The sequence below is a fragment of the Tachysurus fulvidraco genome, chromosome 3 (genome assembly GCF_022655615.1).
Source record: "Tachysurus fulvidraco isolate hzauxx_2018 chromosome 3, HZAU_PFXX_2.0, whole genome shotgun sequence".
Taxonomy (NCBI): domain Eukaryota; kingdom Metazoa; phylum Chordata; class Actinopteri; order Siluriformes; family Bagridae; genus Tachysurus; species Tachysurus fulvidraco.
Genome location: NC_062520.1, coordinates 23,568,056 through 23,593,704, shown reverse-complemented (window position 1 = coordinate 23,593,704; position 25,649 = coordinate 23,568,056). Strand labels below are relative to the sequence as shown.

Below are 25,649 nucleotides of genomic sequence, written 5' to 3'. Positions count from 1 at the left end.
CAAGTTAAGAGGAGACAGGTTGAGAAAGGACACGATGTCTGTGCATGATGCCATCTTGAAGATGCAAAAAGACACGCTTGAGTCATTTGCTTTGCTTATGAGAGAGTCACATGGCATGCGGTGAATAATAAACTGCCATGCAGTGATTTGTTATTTTTCAGACCACTGACAAAACCTGCATCACGAATATAAGCAGCACAGATGTTCTGGGTCCTCACAAGCATACACTTTTTCAAATAAATAAAATAACTTTTTGTTTAAAAGATTTCAAATGGTAAATAATTATCTTAAATTTGAATATCTTTATAGGTAATAATATCCAGTAAATATTTCTAATATAGTGCTGTGCAATGTGTCTTAAAGAGATTTTAGAGGGATTGAAATTAGTCATAAGGAACATATAACTTTCCTGCAAAGCAGAAATTATTATACTGATGAGTAAAATGATCAGAATCCCAGTTGAAACATTATGATAATTTGTTAAAGAAAAAGAGCAAACCGTTGGACAAGTATTCAAATTTTGTCGTTAACAATTTACGAACCCAAAATCAAGCCCTTTCTTTAAATCTTTATTATAACACCAGTGCTGTTTGTTTTTTTCCATTATCCATTTCCATTACTTGTATTTTTCCATTATCTGTTACTTTGTGCTCAGGATTCAAGGTAGTTGCAGCTGATGACTTCTTTCCCTACTTTCTCTTTTCAAATATCCCTCCTTCTCACGCACCGCGTCCTCGGCATTATCCTTTCAACTCTGAGCTCATTTCATGCCCTACGAACATCATCTGTCCTGCACAGAAGTGGCAGAGAGGCAGGACAGATCCGAACGAGTGGAAGCAGAGCAACTCAGTGTGAAACAGCATCATGTGAAAAACAAGTGGAGAGGAAGAGAAGCATAAATACAACAGCAAATATAGCAAAAAAATAAAAAGCATACCTGAGGAGTAAAAGGAGGAGAAGGAGGAGGAAAGGACGAGGAAGAGGAGAGGGTAAGTGATTACACTTGTATTTTATTCTGTTCTCACTAATCTTTTGTCACATTTAAAAGAAGATACACACATATCAAACATTACACTAAAATAAATAGATTTTATTTCTACATATATTTTTTACTATAGTAATGATGTAGTTAAAGTAAAGAAAATGTGAAATCAGTGAAAATCAGGAAAATAACATTTTTACTGGTGAGGCTTTGACGTGAAATGAAGTTAGATGTGAATCAAATGTGTGATCATCAGCAGCAGGTTGGATTTCAGCCGTCCACAGTAATGAAAGGTCACTCAGTGGACAGTATCCAGGATTCAAATGATGTCTAGGCCACACTCATGAACCCCTTACCCACACAGCTTCCCTCTCTCTTTCTCTCTCTCTGCTCTCTCTCTCTGCTCTCTCTCTCTCTCTCTCTCTCTCTCTCTCTCTCTCTCTCTCTCTCTCTCTCTTTCTCTCCCTCTCTCTCCCCACCCTTTGAGCTCTTATCCAGATGCGAAGAGCAGTCTATAATCAGATGAGAGCAGATTTGAGCCAAAGGGCTTCCCTTAAAATCTGACCAGTCTGGAGTTAAACCAACTCTAAAGTTATCTCCATCCATCCATCCATACACCAGTCTAGCATCAGCTCTCCTTTCCTCTCTCTCTCTCTCTCTCTCTCTCTCTCTCTCTCTCTCTCTCTCTCTCTCTCTCTCTCTCTCTGTTGTCCAATACCCCTCATCTCTCCATCTCTCCACCCCTTTACTAGCATGGTCCCATCCTGGGTCTCCTGGACTCCCTACGCTGCACAACATATTGAAAACTCCACTCTTTTATTAGAATAATCTGATCAACACTAAAGAGCACAAACTCACACAAAATACTATATGTCCCCTGCTTAAAAAAAATGTAAAACGACCCCATTTGACTAATGTCCATGCCAGAGCAGTTCCCTCCCTCTAACCCTGCCTGCACCTTCTCCCACTCCCCTTCCTCAAACAAATTTTAGGCAAACTCATTTGGTCATAAGAGCTGGCTAGAGACACTAACACATCTAAACGGCAAAAGCAGAAAAAGTGACCTCGCATTATAAGGTATGATTTAATTGTACTATTGAACTGAGTGTTATGTTAGCTGTGTTGTTTGTCTTCTTTCTGAACATTTAAGTTCATACTAAGATGCTGCAGGAATGTAACGCAAATTCTTATTACAAAAGAATTTTAAATGCTTAAATAAATAAACGACTTTCCTCCTGAGTGAATAGAATGATTATTTCTATTTATTGTGTAGCCTTATACGGATTACGTTACGAATGTGTGATGTGTAAACTGAAATCCACAGTAAACACTGAAATGTTTAGAGATATAAATGAATGAGACACTTTGTTTACTATGTGGGCTAAAAGAAAGAAAAAAGATCAAACCCAACAGTACTTCTTATGACTGCATTGTGTGTATAGGTTTAATTGTTATTATTTTTATTATTGTTTAAAGGACATGTGGTTGAATCAGTGTGTGTTTGCGTGCATCCTTATTTGTGACTATTTGCAAACCAGTTCGGGAAGAGTTTGAATTGCAAATGGCCTCTAAGGCAGGGAGGATGTGTTTTGGTTTGAATTAAATGTGACCTTTCTATAGAAGTGAGGACTATAGAGGGACACTATAGAAACATTCATTGAAATGAAAGGGATTTTTTAAATTTAAATTTCATTTTATTTTATTTATTTACATTTGTCCATTGCCTTCCAGAAGTCACTTCGCTCACCTGATCTCACTTCCTGTTCATCTCTGTCGATTGGTTGTGCCTGACAACTGTTGTCATGGGTGAATTGGCTCAACTTCGGAAGGAGGTGGAGAACCTCAAGGACCAGATTGCTGTTAGTATCTCTAGTGTGAACTATACAATCTAACACCACACACACACACACACACACACACACACACACACACACATTCCACAAGGGATTTATTTTGACATTAAACTTTTTTGTTTCAAAAATACACCTCATACAATTAATAGAAACATTTTTTAATCATGACTTGGCACTTTATAGCAGCAGTGGTTATGGTTCTGTGTTATTTCCTAGCACAGGAAGGTTGTGATTGAAGGTCAAATCCTAGACTGGCCAAGCAGCCATCATTGTGCCTTTGAGCTCCACTAATAATTGCACATCTATATGTAAGGATTTCGTTCTCGTAGGTTACATCAGGAAAGATTGATTTTATTTTTTTCAAAATTACTTTTGTTTTTGTTTACATTTTAGTTTTTGGATAGTTAGTCAACAGGAGTGCCTTTATTTAACATCAGTTTATCACCTTGAACATGTTCTCTGACCCGTGACCTCCACAGGCGGCACGTAAATCAGTGCAGGACTCCACGCTGCAGGATAGCGTCTCAAGCACAGCATCACTGTCAAAGGTTCAGCTCAAATCCAAAAAGACATTGAGAGGACATCTGTCCAAGATCTATGCCATGCAATGGGGCTCAGATTCAAAGTATGTACACACACACACACACACACACACACACACACACACACACACACACACACACACATATATATATAAATATATATATATATATAAATATATATATATATATGTATATATATATATATATATGCAAATTAACAGTAATGGGTCAGTGGTGGATCAGTGAGTAGGCATTTTAACTCACTCTTACATTTTCTCCAACCCTGGTTTCTATGTTTCTCTGTGTTTGTCTGTCAGACTCTGTGTGAGTGCATCTCAGGATGGTAAAATGATTGTATGGGACACCTACAGCACCAACAAGGTACTCAGCACATGATTACAAATGATTAATTTATGATGTATGGTCTTTTTAAATCCCAGGCTGAAAGCTGTTTTGAATGAAGGGAATTAGTTGTTACAGCTCATGTACCACACCCTGCTTTCTCCATATCAGAATAAAACATGGTTAAAAAAGTAAATAGCAATGCTGTATTTTTGAATTGCAAATTTCTTTTAAAAGATCATTACAAACATACTAATTTGCATATCAAAAAATTCCATATCCTTTTACACATTTTTACACTGATGTTCACATGGCAGCTTAGAAATATAATATAATTTCCTGGTACTTTGCTGACAATATATATTTTTTAAGTAAATGATTAATTCTAAAGAACGAAAAGTAAAATAAATTTGTACGGTTTTACAGATTTACAGTTAAAAAAGATACTTAAAAAAATGAATGAATCAAACACATTTATTAGTGTATACGTGTAAAAAAAAATCTTAAAATATTTTTAAGGTTTTTAGAGTGGAAACTTTCCAGGTTTCTTTCTGATGTTGTCAATGAATCATAAGGTCATCTAATTCAGTAGAAATATACAGAAAATGCTTGGAGCTTGGAAAGTTTTATGAAAAACAGAATGACAAACCCACTGTTCCAAGAGGAATAAATAAAAAAAAGTTGACTTTAGATGTTTTGACCTTTGCCTCATGCCCATGTTCCAGGTGAACGCTATCCCGCTCAAGTCTTCTTGGGTGATGACGTGTGCATACGCTCCCTCAGGAAACCTGGTGGCATGCGGTGGCCTTGATAACATGTGCTCTATCTACAACCTGATGCCAAAAGATGGCAATATTAAGGTCATACGTGAGCTGGCTGCACATACAGGTGCAACCATTAAACACACACCTGAATAAGACTTTATCATTTTGATAAACCTTTTTTATATGGTTAAGTTACTAGAGCTACAATTATATGTAATGTAAGGCCAGGTATATATTTTTATTTTCTAATGCAATTGTATTGTGCCATGCATTTCAAATGGAAGAAAGATATTTATTAACTAATTAATTAATGTGTGTGTTATCTGTGTGTTCACTAATTCCCCTGTCTTATATATGACAGGTTATTTGGCTTCCTGTCGCTTCCTGAGTGACACCGAGATCATCACCTGCTCTGGAGACTGTACCGCGTGAGCACCTTGTTCTTCTGCACTTAATACAATAACAATAATAACAATCATTTTGTTCAGGATTGAAGAAAAATATTATCTTTCTTTCTTTCTTTCTTTCTTTCTTTATTTATTTATTTATTTATTTAGCTGTCTCTGGGACATCGAGACCGGGGAACAGAAGACGATTTTTGCTGGCCACATTGGTGACTGCATGTCACTGGCTTTGTCGCCAGATATGAATTACTTTATTTCAGGATCATGTGACTACACAGCCAAACTGTGGGACATAAGAGCAGGCCAGTGCAAACAGACATTCTACGGCCATGAGAGCGACATAAATGCTATTGGGGTGAATTTCTTTCTTTCTTTGTTCTTTCAAACACACACATATATTCATATACCCGCAAAATTTTAATTATCTTCAATTTCAAGTACATGTTAAAATACAAACTCCTCTTCATCCCTCTGTAGTTTTTCCCCAATGGTAATGCGGTGATCACTGGCTCAGACGACTCATCCTGCAAGCTCTATGATCTGCGCAGTGATCAAGAGCTGACCACTTACAGCGACTCGAGCCTCATGAGCGGCGTCACCTCCCTCGCACCCTCACTTTCTGGTCGCCTCCTGCTGGCTGGTTACGACGACTTCACCTGCAACATCTGGGACATGCTGAAGACTGAGAGAGTGGGTGAGTGAGAGGAAATAAAAGAGCAAGGAAATGAAGCAAGGGAAGGAAGAAGGAATTACAAGAAAGAGGCTGACATGATTGAACTGGCTTTTTGGCAAGGGTTTCGCAAATTGGTAGAAAGCGACCAAGCTGTGTGTTGATGTAACAGGTCAGATCACAGAAGAATATCCATGATCACAATCCACAGAAAGCATCTAGGAAACAGAATGAAAAACACAAAAGATAGGATTTGCATGTTCTCCCTGTACCTGCCTGTTTTTTTATGTTCTTAGGGTTTGCAGGTTTCCTCCCATCTACCAAAACATGCCAGTAGGTGAAATTAGTAAAGAGACTTTTATTGTCACTTGAAACATATAGCTGATGCAGTACACAGTGAGATGAAACAATGTTCCTCTAGGACCCTGGTGCTACATAAGACTATATAGAACTATGGGCTAAAAAGTCAAATTAACCTCATAAATCACAATGTGCATGTGTGCAGCCTTGTTCAAACAGTGCAAAACTAAAGATTAGTGTTGTCTGCAAACAGACAACACAATACACTACAACCCAGTATACAGTCTGTGTGGTTCTTAGTGTAAACAAGGATGGCTATGCTAAATTTCCCCTAGGGAGGGAGGGAGGGATGTGTGTGTGTGTGTATGTGTGTGTGTGTGTGTGCATGGAACTCTGAGATAGATGCCTTTAGGAAAATGGGAACTAGAACAAGAAGAAGAAGAAGGAAACCTGGATTTAAAAAGAGGATACAGCTCAGAGCCATGAGAAAATATTATGAGGAAGGTTGTGCTACGGTCATTCTATGTAAATGTTGGATTTCTTTCTACAGGAACATTGTCAGGCCACGATAACCGAGTGAGCTGCCTTGGTGTGACGCCTGACGGAATGGCCCTCTGCACAGGATCCTGGGATAGCTTCTTGAAGATCTGGAACTAAAACATACCTAAAGAAAAGGGGAAAAAACATGATTGGGAACAGCGGAGTGGGTTTAAATTTGGCAGAAAGAGAGACAGAGAGACAGAGAGAGAGAGAGAGAGAGAGCGAGAGAGAGAGAGAGAGAGAGAGAGAGAGAGAGAGAGAGAGAGAGAGAGAGAGAGAGAGAGAGAGGAAGCATTATCTTATATATAGGAACATTTTTTTCTTAAAGAATTTATGGAATATACTACACAAATGGCAACCGATATATAGGATTGTTTAAATATTAGAGTGACCAAGGTGCCCCGAGTAGCTGCAGTAGGCACTTTTAAGGTCATTTCAAAAGAAGGCCAGTTAGAGGAATGTAGGTATGTAAGTTATGTTGGTTTCTGTTACTATTACTAGTGCATAGAACTTTAAGAATGAACTGAAACATACCGACCGGAACGAGCGATAGGGTTCTTGTGTAAATAATGCAGACTAACGCAGACAAATACATTTGCATTGCATATTTAAAAATCAAGCTATAACCCTTTTGCTTTATAGATTCATAATGATCTATGAGTTTGGAAAATATTGTTCGATAGTAGACTTTAGTTATCTGCATTTATATTATTTGAAGTATATAATATTGACTACATTTGATCAATTTAGCATTAGCTGTAATCATTAAGTATCATTATTCTTATTCTATGACATGTTGACTGTTATATAAATAACATTTTGTAGCATGATTTCACTTTTTTCTTGGCTTTTCCATTATATGGCATTAAAAAAAGAAAGTTAATCATGGATTTTCTGTGTGTAATATCTTTTATAGTTTTAACATTTTATTTATTCAACATTGATTGGAAAACTGCTAGTAAGTAACAATCTTTTTTAGTTGGTGCAAAGATGCAGCAAAATATTTCTTATTGTGAAACAAACAATAATTATGACAAACAGAAATCTGGGGTGATACCCCTATACTGTGAAACACCTAAATAAGATGTGGTCCAGCCAATTATCTTCAAAAGTTTTTGAATAACTAGTTGATTAAGGTCCACTTACTGTTGCAGTCAGTGTCATGTGCTCTGTCGCATGATGTCAGTATAAATACACATCGTCTCCAAGGCAATATGTAGACTAAAGTTGTAGACAAAGTTGTATATAAAAAATATCCCAAACATTGAACATCCAATAGAGTCCCATTAAAGCCATTATAACTGAATAGAGCTTTGGGTCATGACCGAAAGGACGAGATCCCGGATACAGGCGGCCACGCTGGAGGGACTATGTCTCTCGGCTGGCCTGGGAACGCCTCGGTATTCCCCTGGAAGTGCTGGAGGAAGTGTCTGGGGAGAGGGAAGTCTGGGTGTCCCTGCTTAGACTGCTGCCCCCGCAACCCGCCCCGGATAAGCGGTAGAAGATGGATGGATAGATGGATGGCACCACTACAAACCTGTCAAGAGAAGACTGCCCACCAAATCTCATAGACCGGGTAAGAAGAGCATAAAGATATGCAACAAAAACCCCAAAGATAACACTGAAGGAGCTGAAAGATCCATAGAGGATATGAGAGTCTGTCCATAGGACCACTTTAAGCCATATACTCTAAAGCGCAGAGCTTTACTGAAGAGTGGCCAGAAAAAAAGCCATTGCTTAAAGACAAACAAAAGAAAACATGTTTGGAGTTTGCCATGTAGCCAACTCCCCATGCACATGGATGAAGGTTCTCCGGTCAGATTAGACTAAAATTGAATTTTTTGGCTGTCAAGGAAAACACCATATGTGGTGTAAACAAATACTTCATATCACCCCTGAGAACACCATCGGTTTATGGGAAGGGGCTGGAAAGCTAGTCAGAATAAAAGGAAAAATGGAAGGCACTAGATACAGGGCATTATTTGAAGAAAACCTGTTTCAATCTGCCCAAAATTGAGACTAGGAAGGTTTACATTCCAGCAGGACAATGGTCCAAAACATATTGCTAAAGCTTCTCTAGAGTGCTTTAAAATGAATCATTAAGTGTATTGGAATGGCCTACTCAAGGCCCAGACCTCAATGCAATTGATAATCTGTGGCATGACTTGATTGCTGTTCACCATCACAACCAAACTAATTTCAAGCAGCTGTTGCAGTTTTGCCTTGAAGAAATGGCAAAAAAAAAAAAAAATCCCAGTGCCTAGATGTGCTAAGCTAATAGAGAGATATAACCCAGGAGACCCAGCAGCTGTAAATGCAGCAAAAGGTCTCTACAAAATATGGAATTTGGGGGTTAATATTTATGACTTTTTTCTATAGGTCCCCCTCTGTGCGGTGATTGCATTTCAGTATGGCTCTGACTGATGGCAGTGAAATACAATCCTGACAAGTCTTCAACTTTTAAAAAGTGATTGTAATCATTTGGAAATTACTTTGAATTGATGTAGACGCCACTCAGTCCATTCAGCTTTACTAAGATAAAGTTATATTCTATGCCAATGGAATCGACACATAATTGAACTCTGTAGTAAAGTCCTTAGCTATGATTTGGGGAGAAGAAAAAATAAAATCATGCAAAAAATCCCACACCACTACATTAAGCATCTGAACACATCATATAACATTCTATACTACATGGAAATCATTTCCAGTACCTTTAATAGTTTGTTACACTTAACACCAGCACTCCCGAATAAGAACAAATTCTAATGATGGACAAAAAGTAAAATTAAAATTGATTTTATTTACAAATGTTTAGGAAAAAAAGGAAGACACTGAAAAGATGGCAGAAAAGGAACGTAAAATTACATCCACAAGGCACACACACACCGTTTATAATTACTGTACAGCTGCTTTCTGAGAGAGAAACTAAGCCTATGTACAGAGTTTATGCTTAGAAATGTAAACCAATTTCTGCCCTGGACTAGTTCTCTTTGTTCAGAGAAAGAATGAGGGCTCTTCTGTCCATTTGTCCAAACCTCTGTTGCTCTGGAGTAGAAACCTTCAGCTTCATCTGCACAGAAGTGAGACAATATACAGGCTTTTTAAAGGAGTACTGAACATTTTCATCTTTTATTTGGACAACTGAACTAATCACTCTTTGGCAAGACAAATCCTATGTCTGCAAGTAGAACATTTTCACAGAACTACCACTTTTAACAAAACACTATAAAGTTACAGGAATACATTATTTGAATTGAACAGATGTTCTAAATTCATACATGAGGACCACCATCAGTGATTTGGCAAGAATGTTATTTTGAAATATAATTCCCTAGCTTAGACGTTTGCCAAAAAGCCTGCCAGAAATATCCCTGAGGATTCCGACCGAGATCCACTATTTCATAATACAAATGAAGTAGCTGAGGATGCTTGAGAATTGACAAAGCCAGTCCCCACAGGCTTGCAGTTGTGTGATTGTGAGCAAATTGCTTGGTTTTCACAAAAAAACAATCAAATAAAATTCAAATCAAATTTTACAAAACAACTTGAATTGGAATTGCATGCTTGCAGTTTTACATCTCCTAAACCAGTAACCATCGAAGACACACATGTAATTACTCTCTACAACAGTTGTACTCATGTTGGTCACATGAATGGAAGAGGGTTCTGGTTAAAAGAATGTTGATATTTATAAAAACACTCTGCATCTTGTATAATGTAGACATGGCTAACTAAAAGTGTGAATAAGCGAGATGAGAAATAAACCTGTGCACTGTTTTTTCTGGGTGAATTGGTTTCCTTGAGGATCTGCAAAGGGGACCTGCCTTCACCAATAAGCGTTTTGCCTACAACAGAGGAGAAGAAACACCTCATTGGTGACAAATCACCAAGCTAGTGTAATAAATTTCACAACAAACAAAAGGGGAAAAAAAAATCAATCATTCTGTATAAAAAGTACAAACTATTGCCACACAATATAATAATAATAAAAAGTACATACATGTTTGCAAATTACCTCTCTGCTTTTGTTTGTTGACCACAACCTTATTCTCATTCTCATCAGTAGCTGGTCTGCGGGTGGACAGTGGGGAGGAGAGTCCTCTCCCACGGTTCTGAACTCCTCTAGCACGGACACCCGACACGCCAAATCCAACACCCAGCCACTGGGGTTTAAATACAGCCTGGCTCGGGCTACGGGTGTCAAACCTGGGAAATGTTATACCATGTACCGGGACCTCACTCTTGTTTGGTTCAGAATTGGCCAACACTGGCTTCTCAGGCTGTTTAAAAACTGGCTCTGGCAGAATAGCAGTTTTTTCTACAACAACCTGGGCACAAAAAAGGTAACCTGTTGAAGAGTTGGTTTCAAAGACAATATAAAATTCTCTTAAGTGAAAACATACCTCCTGCTCAGGTGACTGTGGCAGGTCAGTAGTGCTTGTTGGCAAGATGGCTTCTTGGACTGGAACAGGAGCAGACTGTATGGGCTCACAGGTGATGCAAGGCTGTGCAGAAGAATGATTCACATCTTGCCTGTCCTCCAAAGGAGGAAGAGGAGTGGAAGGACGCTCCTCAGCGGAGGGGAAGAACTCTGGCGAGTAAACACCCTCACGGCAGCCGAGCATGCTGAGACTGAGCTCACGCTTAAGGGGAGACCCGGCCATAAGGACAGCCTCCTCAGCCTCATCAATAGTGGTGTCAGCATCTGCCCCAACCTCCACCTGAACCCCACTGACCACCACAAATGGACTGCTGCAGAAGGAGCCATAACCCATGGAAGAGCTGAAATTTGTCGGAGTAGATGGACATTTGATAGGCCCATTAAGAGGGTCATCGGAATGAGGTGGGAGGAGGGGCTCATTGGAGCTCGGCTCTTCTTTCTGCTCTACACTAGGCATCCTATGATGTTCCATAAAGGACACAGGTGGGGGAGGAGTGGGGACAGAGTCTCCAACCATCACATCGTTAAGGAAGAATGTGCTCAACCGACGAGCCAGTGAGGTGACTGTTACTGCAAGACAGAGGAAGACAAGATTTTGAGTAAAGTCTCTGGTGCAAAATCTTGTTCTGGTTTCCCCTTCATTACATATTCTAAACATCGGGAAGATCAGACTGTTTCATCAAACATCCAACAATTCTGGTAAAGAATAAATATCAAGAGTGATCGACGCTGCTACTTAATATTTCAACTGTGAAGCAGATTTATGGAAATTGTCTCAAGCGGAAAACTCAATCACCGGTTAAACAATATATAAACAACTCTATAGCATATATGTGAAACAAACCACTTAACTTTAGGCTGAGTGCAGACTCATGAAACCAGAGGTGATATCTAACAAGAAAACAAAACCTGGGGAGTCTTTCAAAAACTTGGTAGTGAATAGCAAATGCTACACTTTCCCAGAACAACTAAGTATTTTCAGCTGGTTCATGTTCAAATTTTGGATTGGGTTAAAAACCTGTTTCTCCAACCCAACCATCAGCAAACAAAACCATTTCAGTGGCGTCTATAGACGTGTATTCGCTTTAAAGATCATGTCTGGCTTGTCTAAAAAGATTGGCTTGGTGCAACCTGGTTATACTTTTCAGTATGATAACTTACCTTTCATGCTGTCCTTTAGTGGCGTGCGAACAATGCCAACAGAAGGTGAACGCGGATCAACAAACACAGGGCCAACTGATTCCTGAATCTCTTGGATTTTAGATGCTACTCCATTCACCTGCAACACAATATGGCACAGAAATGTTCACAGCAAAATGAATAAAGAACAGTTACCTAATTTCAGAACAACAACAGGTGACTAACTGGCTAGGTGTTACCTGTATAGGTGTACGGTTGATTTCGCAGGAGGGAGATCGAGGATCTGCGAGATGGGCTAAGCGTTGATTCTTTAGACGCTGAATTGGATCTGGCTTGGGCGTTGGTTCTACAGCCATCTTGCTCTCGCTGGTACCCATGATCTGCTTTTGTTTCAAAAGTTATGGGGAAAATAATGTGTTTGGATGCAGGAAAATTAAAACATGAAATCCAAAAGCTTGTGTATACTCATGGAACATGCAGAAGGAAATACAAGATAAGAAATTAAAGGGTGAGGTTATAAAGATTGTCATGGACATATTTACATAATCTTATTATATAGTGATAATCACAATATGACTAGTATAATCCATATTGTGCAAGATTACTATAGGAAACAATAACTAATTTTCACTTGCTGACTGAATGGTGATAAAAAGAAAATATTAAAAATAGTCTTGGACATAATTACTACTTACTTATTACAAACAAACATACATACATACATACATACGTATAGGCGCGCGCGCGCGCGCACACGCACATGCACACACGCACATGCACACACACACACACACACACACACACACACACACACACACACAGTTAACCTAAATAAATAAACTAGCTCCTGAATCAAACAAATAAACAAACAACATTTAACTAGTTTAAAGTTCCAATACCCACCTGAAACTACTGTGTTCCACACAAACCTTTTCCTTCGGTAACCCTTTCCTCGGTTTACCTCTTTTTAAACCTCGTAAAGTAAACTGTAAAACTTTAAATAAAAAAAAAGCCGAGAGACAAATATATTGAGTTGTTACTAACCCGCTACACGACACCCAGGTGCGCTGCTCACAAACAGACACAGCGACTATTTAAACCGCTGCAGCGCATTTGGGGCAATTTTCAAACCAGCCAATGAGAATCTGCGCACGTGCAGACGTCCGCCTCACTGATTGGTTCAGAGTTTCCCATTCAAGGGGTGTTTTAAACGATTTGAAATATAACACCACGCCTACTGAGCGTAAATAAATAATCAGATTGTTTTTTACACCAAACCATATATTTTTCTTTTAAAAGCAATCCCAAAATTTTACTCACCTTCCCACGCATTAATTTAATATGAATGACATATTGAAGTATTGCTGACTATTATTTATGAAATATATCTTAATATTATTAATCATTAATAAAATAATATATATATCAAATGTATATAAATAATATACACATATGTATATAAGTATAAATATATATAAACACACACACACACACACAGATATACATGATCATTAATTCAAAGTTTTATTGCTTGGGTTACACATAATCGTACAGTCGGTTGGCTAGATTCAAATAATAATAATAATTATAATAATAATAATACAATTATGGTACACAAGATGGCAGCATTTACAATTAAGCAAATTTATTTACAGCAGGATTATTTATCAAATTAGATAAAAAGCAAAAGAGAAATGGCGAACATGCATCCTCAAATTTCTCATCTTTTTTTTTTATTATTTTCTTGCTGGCAATAACTACCATCTCTACACGGTCTTAGAAATCATTGTTAGTAATGCTTCCTAAAAGTATCACACACAAACCGGTCTCTTTAGTCTTTGTTTTCACCAAAGGCAATCACATGAACAGTACTTGAAATAGAACCTCTTTTTAGAGAAATAACTGTCCTCAAGTAGTTGGAATGTAACCACGACATACCATATCAATGATTAACAAAATGAGAAAAACACCACGGACTCTGTGCACAAGAACCTTCTGAATAACGTAATGTAATGATGTAGCATTTTCGAATGTTACACCCATTTCTCAAGAATAGCCATCAATTATCGCTAGTCTATCTGTCCATTCAGAGCATTTAGTGCATGTGTTGAGTGTTTTACACCCTTTAGAGTCCTTCCTTCCTCTTTGTTCTTGTCGTCCATCTCAAGGACTCAAGGACTCTCTTTGTTCCTTCAACTACTCTTCTGTACTTCCAAAACACTTCTCCCCACACTCGCATGCTACCAACTCCCTCCACTCCTGTCCCCTCTCCCTCCTTCAATCCGTCTCTCCGTCCCTCTGGCAGAAGTGTGCCAGCAGTGTGTCCAGATCTCGCCGGTCAGCAGCAGCATACAAGGAACTCTCTCCCATCATGCTCAATGCCATACGCAGGGTGGACCAGATGTTATCTGACATTATGGTGGTGGCGGAGCCTGGTGCTCGACTCGCACCTCCTTCCATGTCACCAGCAGCCTGCCTCTGGAGAGAGAGCGCCTCCAGGAAATGCTCCACTGCTTCTCTGAGACAGATACAGAGCAACACATGAAATAGGAAAAAGCAGGAAGGACAGTGATTGCAATAAGGAAAAGCTGATTTGTACATATATACAGCAACATACAGTAGCATTCAGTAGAGTACACTTACCTGTGAGCTCCCAGATTAACACAGCTAATCCCCAGATTGTAACGGCTGCGCACAAACCCAGGCTGCAGCTCGAGCGCCCTTCTGTAGGCAGCAACGGCCTCCTCAGAACGATTTCCGTTAGCTAGAGTAGCTCCTAATTTATTCCACAACAAATAATCCTGCAAGTAAATTAGAACAGACTGAGAAAACAGTTTGGCAGAGTAGAGCAGACTTCACCGAGACAAAGTAAAACAGTGTACATATTCCTCTATCTATACCGATGGAAATACAGAAAATCCAACATTTTGAGGACATTTCACAGAATTTATCGATTTTATTTTCAAAATAAGATTGTGAAAAAACAACAAGAGCATGATTATTCTTATATTTACAGCTTTGTTAAGATTAGTTTATGAAGAACTAGCAGGACAGAGTGAGAGATTTTGGGCGTCATATTCGTGCAGGCTCAAATCTGATTTTGCCATGTTGTGTTGCTACTATATTTGGGTTTAAGTCAACTTCTTCTTCCTTGTGCTTGTCACTCAGTTTTCAAGTTCAAATCCTGATTCTTTTCACAATTGAGCCTACCTTTTCATTGTTAATTTTAATTTTAAGACACTGTGGATAAAGGTGTCTGCTAAATAACAAATGTAAAAAGGTTTCCTCAAGGTTCTCCTTCCAACTCCCATAAACATGTTTGTAGGTACTGCACTAAATTTCCCTGTAGGTGTGAAGGAGTATGTGAATGTGTATCGTGTAATATGGTGTGTGCATAGGCAAAATATATATACACTCTACTCATTCTTCTTCTTCTTCCACTTCCGGCTTTTCCTGTTAGGGGTCGCCATAGCGAATCATCTGTTTCCACCTAACTCTATCCTCGGCATCCTTTACTCTCACACCAATTAAGTTCATGTCCTTTTTAACACATCTATATAGATATCTCCTCTTTGACCTTCGTCTTGACCTCTTTCCTGGCAGCTCCATCTCCACCAATATAACCATCTCCCTCCTCTGTACATGTCCAAACCATCTCAATCTAGCCTCTTTGACCTTGTCCCCAAAACAGCCAAGCTAAGCTGTCCCTCTGATGTGCTCCTTCCTAATCCTGTCTATCGTCAACATCTTCATCACTGCCTTATGTCTTTTCCTCACTGCTACAGTCTCTAACCCATACATATATTCTACACATTACACACCTATATAATGTACACATTTTATTAAATGTTTTTTGTTCTATAACAGCATGCAGATGGATGAGAGCCAAATATATGAGGAGGCAGAAAAGCAGTTGAAAGTTGTTCCACAGCATGTATTTCTCAAACTAAAAATGAAGACATTGCATGAAGCTTTTAGTTGATTTGGTACCTGTAAATACTATATTATGTGTGTGTATACCTGTGGAGTAACAGACAAGGCGGCAGTAAAACAGTCCACAGCCTTGTCATACTCTCCACTCAAGTTGAAGAGAACTCCAAGGCCGCACTGCAGCTGAGGGTCGACCCGCGTTGGATCTGCAGCCGCCGCACTCAGAAACAAAGTCTGCACCTCATTAAACAATGCCCTGAGAGACAGAAAAATATTATTCAATATCCATTCCACACTTCACCCAAAAGGTCTACTATCACTGACAAAATCATGAAAATCTCTGTACTCAGGCAGCAGTGATCCGAATCTCTCCCTCTCCTTCTCTCTCTCTCGAACACCTTCTGCCTCCTTCTCTCTGTCCCTCTGCTCAAGAATATGCCGGTACTTTGGATTGTGTCTCAGCCAATCACGAAGTGTCTCGCAGGCTTGCCGGTGCAGTGATTCGTTAGTGAAGCTGACTGCTAGAGCCATGAGAGCTGTCAAATTGTCTTTCTGCAGCTCTATACACCTGAACGCAAGATAACGGGAGGAACATAAAAGAGTATAAATAGAGCAATAAGTACGCAGTTAGAAACCAAAAAGTCTGCAAGTTTGGAAAGGTGTGTGTCTCTTCTCTGACCTGCGGAGGGCGCTGATGGCTGCAAACTCTTGCTCGTTCTCTGCTTGGCATGTTCCCAGATACTGCCAGGCCTGAGGCGTAACAGAAACAAAACATCTGATTTGCAGAGGTGCATATGGAGAGATAGAGATAGAGTTTTAGCACTGAATTAGCTATAGGGCTAACCAGCTGGTTGTCTGGTTCTCTCTGCACCGCACTCTCGAACAGGCGCACGGCTCCGGGGATGTCCCCAGCTTCCATTCTCTTCACTCCCTCCGTCAGCGGGTCCTCGTGGGACAAGTACGGATTCTCTTCCTCAAACTGATAACCCTGAGAAAATCAGTAAATCAAGCACACAGGTTAACAGATTCAGTGCACTACGTTACATTACTGTGAGCATGTTTAGAAAAGAAAATGTATGCTCAGTATCAATACCTTATAACTTATGTCACAAAGAAACAATATAAAGGCATTAGGCAAAACTAATATTTATATCTATAGATTCATTTGTGGTCCAAAGAATATTAAAAAAAAACAATGCAGTGTTTTTCATGTATATGGAGATTTCCACCAGTATTACAACACCACAAGCCTTAAAGCTTTAGAGGTTTAAAATATGAATAATGTATCCATGTTATTATTTGGTAAATGGATGCATGTACGGATCTCCTACACAAACACAAAACATATAACACTCATTTATAATCAGTAACTACAAGCTTGTGATAAACCACCCAGTAAAATGGTTCATATGCGACTGAAATTATATGATGAAAATGTGAATATTCAGAATTATACATGAGTTGAACCAAAGGCTTTCCTCAAAAGTGAATTGAGAAGCTTTTGTGTAGGTGTACGCAAACTACCTTGTCGTATGAGGTGCTGAGCAGCTGGTCAAAGTCAGACAGCCATGGATGAGCCTCAGCATCTCTCTTAGCCATCTCCTCCCACTCCTCCTGCAGCTTCTCCCAGAAATCGATATCACTCTGAGCGTGTACACACACACACACACGCATGGACGCACACGCACACACAAAAAAAACTGTTAACACACTTTAACTGTTGCTACATTCAGCAAAACTGAAGTAAATGCATGTGTGTACTCAAATACCTCCACGGCAGCTTTAGCCTGCTGAAAATCAGGACCGGATGTCGTGAACTCATCTACCCAGGACTCGGCAGATACCTGAAGAAGGGAACCAGATGGTCCCTTATAATGCATTATAACCATCTAGTACCACTTACACATGGGCATGATGGGAACAGGGAAAAGGTAAATGAGGGCAAGACAAAAAGGAATGGCCTAGAAGAGAAAGCATCTTACCCTCATTAATCTTTCTTTCTATACATCTATAGAGGCGCTTGCCTTAAATGAAAAGTCAAGCAGTGTTATTGTGCTTTGAGGAACTGAGTGGATCTAATGAAAGGCAGCCATTTTGTGCAAATTTGCTTTCAGAGAATGCAAGCGATAGCAAAATGGCTTGCATCAAGGAAGCACAAAGAGTAAACAGAACTATAAAGCAGCAAACATACAAGATACAAAAAAAAATCTATTATTAAATAAGAAATGGACCCCAGCATATTAAAGACAAATTTAAAAAAAAAAAAAAAAAAAAAGGACCATTGTGTTTATGTTGCCAAGCAGCAGGGGTCGTACCTGACCGATGAGATAAGCCCACTGTTCTGCCTGTTTAGCTTTATCTTGGTCATTCTTCTCTCTCCACTCTCCAGTTTCCACTTGTACAGTCCCTCCCCCTGATTCCTTCAGGAACTGTGCAGCCATTATGGGGGCAGGTGGGAGGGACAGGTGTGTTATGGGTTTGGTAGTGGGTTCGATGTGGAGTTATATTTAAGTATGGACTGAGGTAAATGTGTCAAGAAGAAGCCAGACAAACAAAGCATTTTACAGTAATAACTCCTAAAAGTGACATGTCAGTGTGTTAAAGCTGAGGGAGAATTTTAAGTAATAAACTACATTTATTACTTAAAACCCAAAAGAAAGAGGTTACTTGTGACAGAAGCACAAGGCAAGGGTGATTGTCTAATCGTTTTTAATTCACACTAAACAGCATGAGCTCAAATGGCTGTTGGCTGCACATGCCCTCTTTATGAGTTTGCTTAGGGCTCGTACCTGCGTGAAGCTGGACGCCCAGTTCTGTGCCTCCCTGGCCTGTGCTTTATCAGCGAGCTGCTTTCCTGCTCTGTCCTCCACAGCCACACTGCCCTCGCCAATCTGCCTAACAAACCGTAGGAACTGCACAATGACAACAACAACAATGGCCGTTACTCTCCTACAGCTCGTTGTTCACACAAGGGAATTCAGTCAAGACGTGTTGAACAGACACACATCCTTACATGCCGATGTTGCCATGACGACGCTGGTCACACAGCAAAGCAAAACAAGCAGGACTCAAGACAAACACTATGCTACTAAAAATGCAATGACAATGCAAAGTAAAATAGGGAATGAAAATAAATTTTACATGAAAGAGGAGGGTGTCATAACAAGTGAGGTGCAGTTTCACAAAAAAAAGCAACACCTTGGCTGAAGGGTCCAGTTACAAGTCACTCAGAAAAAATGTGTACAGGCCAAAAAAAATAATTTTAAAATTGTGAAAGGGCTAACCTTCTAAAAAAATGTTCTTTGTTTCTTTGCTAATTTACAATCAGTACCAAAAAAGCTGAAAAAATTAAGAAGTTGTGGTGCCATACTTTCTGCACTCTAGAGACTGCCGTGAGTGAAAATCCCACTGAGATCATATGTTCCCCCAATCTGACGTCCTGTACCTGTATGATTTTATGCATTGCATTGTGCCCATGCCACATGATTGGTTTATTGGACAATTGTGTAAATGTGCATGTGTATAAGTGTTCATATAACATATATCATGAGGATACGTACATTCAGTCCAGTGTGTCCAAACTTATGTTTGGTCTCTCAATCCAGCATAGTAGCATGGGCTAAATATTTATGAGGATAAGCTGCAGTCATCAAAATAGAGAATTTACCCATGTTTTGTCCCTTTCAGAAGTGTTTTTCAAATTCAAATAAAGTAGTACAAAATACATGAAAGGTGCAGAAGGAGAAGCGTACATCAAATGACCGCCTGACCTCTGTGTTTTGCAGCTTGGGGTCATCGACCTTTGCAAGAAGCTCATTAGCCGTCTGCTTCAGCTCTTCCCCTGTTTGGTACTCTTTTGTCCTAATGGGTTATAACAAACAAACAAACAAATAAACAAACAAATAAATAAATCAAAACATAGAAAACTTAGTTTCTATCTTCACAGTGAAATTTACAATTAAAAAAAACAAAAAACACTGCCATAAAATACATCTGCGGGTCATTAAGACAGTCACAGCTACTTCAGGCATTTTGATTGACTAAGTAAGAACTCTACTCTGTTAATTTTTTCCCTTTTATTCAGGTTCCATTCCATATTTATTTGCCAAGGACATGATCCACGCAACTACCAACAGACTGCTTATATTACTCTGCTAAGCCTCAAGGTTAAAATTCTCTCGTTCTGTTGAAAAGTGGTTCTGCATTTTAATCTGTAAATGCAGAACAACATTTTCTGACCTTGAGTTACTGGAGTTAACGCTTTCTAAACTTTATTACATTCTCTCAGTTTTCCACATATTTCCTTTTGATAAAGTCTTTTAATTCAGTCTCTCACCATTCTTTCTCCTGTTCCTTCTCTCCCAGATCTCCCAACCATAGCTTCTCCTCTGACTGTTCCAGATACTCTTCAGCCCATCGCCCAGGGTCTGGGAAAACACAGGAATAGATGGAGTGTGGAGAGGGGCTGTAATGTGATGACGGATCAGTGTATATACATAATCCTAAAAATAATATATGTATATTTAATAATAATAATAATATACGTCGCTCTGGATAAGGGTGTCTGCCAAATGCCGTAAGTGTAAACAATCCTCTCTGAAATGATTAGAATTTGAAGGCTAGGTTTGTTTGTTTTTTTGCTATACATTAAGGACATTTGGGTTTGAGGTCAAAAGATAATATCAGAATTTCAGCTTTAATTTCCTTATAAGTGCATCTAGATGTGTTAAACAACTTAGGACATGGCCCCTTTTGTGTCAGACCAACAAATCTTCAGGTGAGCAAAAGCACTGGAACTGAGAGACCTTGTTTCCTATGACTGTATAAATCCAACGGCTCGACGACATCACCAAACTGTTGTATTCCTTTTTTTGTGATGATTTTAGAGATTTGTAATGCAACTTTGTTCAGTTGCAGTTTTAGGGGCTTTCTCACTTCAGTTTCCTCTTCAGGAAATGCTGCTCAACTTGGGTGAGGTCTGGTGATTGACCTCGCCAGTACAAAACCTTAAACTTCTCACTCTGGTAAAGTTCATTGACATGTTGGCAGTGTATTGAAGATCACTGGCTTGCTGCATTAAGACATTCCTCCCAATTAAATGGGATGAATTCACAGACAGAATGTTTCTGTAGACTTCTGAAGTCATATTCTTATTGCACATTAAGTTGCATCATCTGTCCACAAGGCCAAGCCTAGGCCATGCCACTACCTCAATCATGCGTGTCCATTAAACTCAAATGTTTTGGATCATGAGAAGATTTTTCTTTTCTTTTCACACTTCCATCACATTGGACGATTACTCTTGGTACCATAAATGTTGTGGCTCATCTCTTTAATTCATTTTGCAAATTCCAATCTGGTCTTATGATTCTTGATATATGGAAATGGTGTGTTTTCAAGATTAACCTTTGAGAGTGTAAACTCTTAGAAAAACACTAATTTTTATAGAAATAAAGATTCAGAAATGTGTTATTAACTTACACTGTATACAGCCTAAAAACATATGTACATTCACAAACGCATTTATTTACAGCATTTGCCAGACACTCTTATCCAAAGTGACTTATTGTTAAGGGCCTTACTCAAGGGCCTTTTCCAGCATGACAGTACCTCTATGTACAAATCAAGGTTTATTAAGACATAGTGTGTGAAAATTGGAGCGAAAGAACTTGGACAGAAAGTGCACAGAGTGCTGACACGGAACAGCGACTGCACACCAGACTCCCTCACCTGACATCAGTGCCTGACCTTACTAATGCTCTTGTGGCTGAATGGACAAATCCCTAGAAAACCTTCCGAGAAGAGCGGATGCTGTTACAGCAATAAAGGTGTGACAACATTAGTAATGGGAAGTCCAACAAGCACATATTTGTGTGGACATGATCATGATGGACGAGTGTCTAGAAACATCTGGCAATACAGTACAATAGTGAGTAAGAGCATGACCACATTCACTGCATCAAATCGGGTTATGCTATCCCTGTAAAAGGTAGTAGGATTATTACATTATTAATAAATAACATCCACACTTTTAATCATCGGTTCATCAACCACTGTAATGCATATAAAAAAATGCTTCTTCATTTGATAAAATAGTACAGGATCAAAACTGTATGACAAGATGTATGATGCCTAACCTGCCACATCATTAATGAACTCTCTGGTCCAGTCAGCGTCTGCTGCATCAAAGCCTGCCTGGGCTGGAGACACTGCAGAGTCAGCGCCAGACAGGAACTCTGCTGCCCAGTCACCCGATAGTGCCAATGCGGCTACGTCTGGAGCTGCAGGCAGAATGTTTTAACATCTTACACCTTACATCATTTTCTAGTAGTACTATAATGGCAATTGATCAGAAGTGGATGCAGAGCTGTGGCTTTTAATAGACAACAAAATGATGCTATCGTTTTGTTACTAACTTTACTATAAATAGCTTGTAGATGACAATGTGACTAAGTCAGTTCATGGCATGAATATGATGTCTCAAGGATGTGCTTGCTGTGAAATGACATACAGTGGCACCTCGACTGAAATTAAAAGGATGGTGATTTGTGCAGTTCTTCAGATTAGCTATGAACACTGTTGGGTTGTGAGTTAAAATATTGTGTGTGTGTGTGTGTGTGTGTGTGTGTGTGTGTGTGTGTGTGTGTGTGTTTATAATAGTGTTACCTCTTTGCGGGGCCTGTCTGTAGCTCTGCTGGTCGATTTGCTGCATTTCTTCCAAAAGCTGACCCATGTCAAAACTGTGGGGAGGTCGTGGGGGTGCCTGTAGAAACTCATTCACCAGCTGGAATTAAAGAATTAAAGAAAATGACTGTTCACTGGCAGCTGAAATAGCCTCAGATGACTGAAAGTGAGTAACATTATCCATAAACAATTACAACAAATTCAAGCTTGTTTGCATCTGTTAAGAGTGTAGAGATACGTAAATAGCAGTGATAACATCTTACAACGCCAATACATACGTAATCATGTCACCAAAAACTACACGCAAGGTGTACTGTAGTGTGCTAAGGGTCCTAATCAGTGCACATGATATACTGATTCACCACTTAGAGAGCTATAGCGCTACTAGCACAACTAGTTTCTACTTAAAACCCAGTTTACTAAGAAAATCCAAAGCAACAAGGACAGGTCTAATATAACTGGTTCTCATGGATACCAGAGGGATTCATGAACGAATATCGGCAGTGATGTGGAAGCTATCTGAAGGAATTTCACAAAACGATACGACAAAACAAAAACATATCAGAATTTTACAAAAACGCACAAAAACAAAATGTAAAATATAATACAGTAATGTGTTAATATCAAAATAAACAAATAGATACCTCTTCCTCAGTGGCTATTTCAATCGGCGTAGGGGGGATCTAAGTGGAAAGACAGTCACAGAGAAGTACTTAGTGAGTCCACTGATTGCTGACCGAATATGTCATTATGTCAATTTCTTTTTTTAAAGAATAAAATCCCCATAAACATGGTTGGAGTACCTTAAAATGTTTAGTAAAATCAGCCTTGAAAACATTTTTGTTTCATAATCCAGCTGGACACCAGAGAGTAAAATGTTTTCTTTTCATTATGAATTTAGAGACCAAAAGCATGTAACGGACCATGAAACTAGAAAATAACGTATGCTGTGTGATAAACCTAAAAACTTCATGCTATGTACAGACTAGTGGCTGATTGTATAATTAGTGGATTCGTTTAGACAGCATTAATTATATAAGAAATAATGAATGAAGAATAGCGTTTGTTTACGATGACAGTGCGTGTAACTAAGAAATAATAATAATGCTCGTTTCTGTCGTAGTATGTCCCTGGACTTTTGCCAAACACTCACAATTTCCTTCAAACATGGTTTTAATGCATAGTAATGCACAGCAAAACTACTTACGGTGGGTGTTGACCTATGTCTCCAAGCTCCGCCTTCTTGAGTCATGTGACTGGTCAATTTCATGAGGGGATTGGCTCCCCCACATTCCGCCTCTACCAGCTCCCGCATCGCCATGGCAACACAGGGTCAGGACGGCTTTGATGGCTCCTTTAATTGTCTAGGAATAAATGCAGCGTTAATGACAAAACACAACTTTAGATGCGTGAGTCTTACAACAAAATAACTCTAGAGTAGAATACCAAACAGGTTCATACTGTATATCCTTCAGATAATATCTGATTATAAGAGGTTACATCATTGTCTTTGTCACAATTAGTCACGTCATCTAAATTTCCACTGGCATTAATACTGGCCGCATAATCTGATTACGGTCGAAGGAATAAGGATCAGAAACCTATTAAAAGGTGGACACTCAACAGAAGAAGTACAGAAGACTGGAAAAGCTAGTGAAAATGTGTATAATAATAATAATAATAATAATAATAATAATAATAATAATAAAAATAATATGCTTCATGCTTCAGGACTCCTTCAAAAAGTGTAACAAAGGAACTCATGAGAAAATTTCGGATCTCACACTTTTTCTTAAGGACCATGACGCCTGACCAAGTCACGACTAATAACCCAAACCCGGGACACTCCTGTCAATGCAGCTGTTCACAAGAACTGGGTTTTCATCCCAGAGGCCACCAGTTCGACTCATTAACCGTGAAGAACATTTTATTTTTTAGCATGCAATACGTTATCACTGTGATCATAAGGACACATGATGCAACTTCTCTCTTCTACACTGCAATGCATTTACCTATATACAGACCCTAACTCCTCCAGTCTACATATTTATTGCATTTCTGCACCATTTACACTCTTACTCTTGGCACATTATATTGCCATTAGAGAACCATTTCTTTGTTGCCACTCATTTGTATTTAGGTGTTATAATTAATAATAAACACATGTGCTGAGTGAAGTCACATCCTTTGTGTGTTCAGGTACACTGTGTACTGCCATCTGGTTCAGAAAGAGATTCTAATATTTGTACAATAAGCTTGTCCTGTCCTGACTAAAGCCCGTTATTAGTGAATAAACAACACACTTGTTTACACTTTTACATACTGTAAGCATCCTAGATATCACCTGTGATCTGTAAAAATATCTGACACAGCATTTGTCAAGATGCAGTAGATCTTTATTTGCCCATATTTTTACATCGGCTAGTTAAATACATCAATAATTTAACTGTACAAATTTACACAACAGCTAACAAACTAGTTGGCTCAGGTGTGTCACTGGCTGAACGTCCATATTGCTAGCTAATAATCAATAGGTGCTTAAAAGAGCCAAGAGTTAGCAATGTTTGGTAGCTAAAGTAGCTAACGTTTTTGTTTGTTTTTTTCAGCAGAACACACTAGTATTATAGACAATAACACAGATATGGATAATATTAGTTACTAACGCTAGCATATCAATGTAGCTATTCGGCTAGTTTATTTAGCTAGCTATTTTAGACTCACCGCTGCGTCGTTCTCCAGGCGTTGTGGCTGTTAACTCAGCTTAATATGACTAATACACAGCTTAAACTGACCTCTAATCTATTCCACGGAATATCTGACACTTATAAAAGAAATTATACGAACCTAAACTACAGTACGTGCTTTTCTGATTCAGGAAATGTGGTTAAATCTTTATGTTTAGGCTCCTATTTGACCCAAAGGCAAGAGGTGAAGCAGCTACATGAAGCAAAACGCTATTCACAAACACTTGGAGCGCCAGCGGTTTGTTCACTGGGAATACAGATAGTGCGTAGGTTACGCCGAGACTACGCAAACTTCCTAAAATGACAGCAC

General features: G+C 39.0%; 3 protein-coding genes across 13 annotated transcripts; 1 reads left to right on the top strand and 2 right to left on the bottom strand.

The window, feature by feature from the left end:
- The first annotated feature begins 775 nt into the window (after window positions 1-775).
- gnb3a (guanine nucleotide binding protein (G protein), beta polypeptide 3a) lies at window positions 776-7,232 on the top strand. 2 transcript variants are annotated; one of them, XM_047810748.1, is made up of 9 exons: window positions 776-989; window positions 2,714-2,841; window positions 3,315-3,460; window positions 3,695-3,758; window positions 4,445-4,607; window positions 4,845-4,911; window positions 5,041-5,242; window positions 5,365-5,581; window positions 6,408-7,232. In XM_047810748.1, the coding sequence occupies exons 2-9, from the start codon at window positions 2,785-2,787 to the stop codon at window positions 6,512-6,514; spliced, it is 1,023 nt and encodes a 340-aa protein (XP_047666704.1). In that variant the 5' UTR covers window positions 776-989; window positions 2,714-2,784; the 3' UTR covers window positions 6,515-7,232. The 2 variants fall into 2 exon arrangements, with proteins under 2 accessions (XP_047666704.1, XP_047666705.1); XM_047810749.1 differs by lacking the exon at window positions 776-989 and adding an exon at window positions 1,974-2,059.
- A 1,948-nt stretch (window positions 7,233-9,180) lies between these two features.
- On the bottom strand, window positions 9,181-13,099 carry cdca3 (cell division cycle associated 3). 4 transcript variants are annotated; one of them, XM_027145274.2, is made up of 7 exons: window positions 12,885-13,099; window positions 12,221-12,364; window positions 12,003-12,120; window positions 10,804-11,411; window positions 10,401-10,728; window positions 10,166-10,245; window positions 9,181-9,470 (listed from the first exon to the last, which is right to left on the bottom strand). In XM_027145274.2, exons 2-7 carry the CDS (start codon window positions 12,356-12,358, stop codon window positions 9,381-9,383), a joined length of 1,362 nt encoding a protein of 453 aa, XP_027001075.2. In that variant the 5' UTR covers window positions 12,359-12,364; window positions 12,885-13,099; the 3' UTR covers window positions 9,181-9,380. The 4 variants fall into 4 exon arrangements, with proteins under 4 accessions (XP_027001075.2, XP_027001084.2, XP_027001093.2 ...); XM_027145283.2 differs by having other exon boundaries at window positions 12,221-12,361; XM_027145292.2 differs by having other exon boundaries at window positions 10,416-10,728; window positions 12,885-13,095.
- A 383-nt stretch (window positions 13,100-13,482) lies between these two features.
- Window positions 13,483-25,599, bottom strand: pex5 (peroxisomal biogenesis factor 5). Of its 7 annotated transcripts, none has more exons than XM_027147823.2 (17): window positions 25,317-25,596; window positions 23,803-23,959; window positions 23,240-23,278; window positions 22,578-22,695; window positions 22,049-22,192; window positions 20,248-20,338; window positions 19,664-19,772; window positions 18,701-18,823; window positions 18,227-18,340; window positions 17,681-17,755; window positions 17,436-17,555; window positions 16,756-16,899; window positions 16,591-16,661; window positions 16,258-16,479; window positions 16,002-16,167; window positions 14,625-14,782; window positions 13,483-14,499 (listed from the first exon to the last, which is right to left on the bottom strand). In XM_027147823.2, the coding sequence occupies exons 2-17, from the start codon at window positions 23,914-23,916 to the stop codon at window positions 14,259-14,261; spliced, it is 2,049 nt and encodes a 682-aa protein (XP_027003624.1). In that variant the 5' UTR covers window positions 23,917-23,959; window positions 25,317-25,596; the 3' UTR covers window positions 13,483-14,258. The 7 variants fall into 7 exon arrangements, with proteins under 7 accessions (XP_027003624.1, XP_027003626.1, XP_027003625.1 ...); XM_027147825.2 differs by having other exon boundaries at window positions 19,682-19,772; window positions 25,317-25,595; XM_027147824.2 differs by having other exon boundaries at window positions 25,440-25,595.
- Between the last annotated feature and the right edge of the window lie 50 nt (window positions 25,600-25,649).

Excerpts from the sequence above, each read along its gene's own strand:
- gnb3a (XM_047810748.1), top strand. The coding sequence starts at position 2,785 with ATGGGTGAATTGGCTCAACTTCGGAAGGAGGTGGAGAACCTCAAGGAC. Across the intron at positions 2,842-3,314 it reads ACCTCAAGGACCAGATTGCT|GCGGCACGTAAATCAGTGCA; the intron begins GTTAGTATCTCT and ends TGACCTCCACAG. Across the intron at positions 5,582-6,407 it reads GCTGAAGACTGAGAGAGTGG|GAACATTGTCAGGCCACGAT; the intron begins GTGAGTGAGAGG and ends TTCTTTCTACAG.
- cdca3 (XM_027145274.2), bottom strand. The coding sequence starts at position 12,358 with ATGGGTACCAGCGAGAGCAAGATGGCTGTAGAACCAACGCCCAAGCCA. Across the intron at positions 11,412-12,002 it reads ACTAAAGGACAGCATGAAAG|TAACAGTCACCTCACTGGCT; the intron begins GTAAGTTATCAT and ends TCTGTCTTGCAG. Across the intron at positions 10,246-10,400 it reads GAGAGGTAATTTGCAAACAT|GCAAAACGCTTATTGGTGAA; the intron begins GTATGTACTTTT and ends CCTCTGTTGTAG.
- pex5 (XM_027147823.2), bottom strand. The coding sequence starts at position 23,916 with ATGGCGATGCGGGAGCTGGTAGAGGCGGAATGTGGGGGAGCCAATCCC. Across the intron at positions 19,773-20,247 it reads AAGGAACAGGAGAAAGAATG|GACAAAAGAGTACCAAACAG; the intron begins GTGAGAGACTGA and ends ATAACCCATTAG. Across the intron at positions 16,480-16,590 it reads GCCATCAGCGCCCTCCGCAG|GTGTATAGAGCTGCAGAAAG; the intron begins GTCAGAGAAGAG and ends TCTTGCGTTCAG.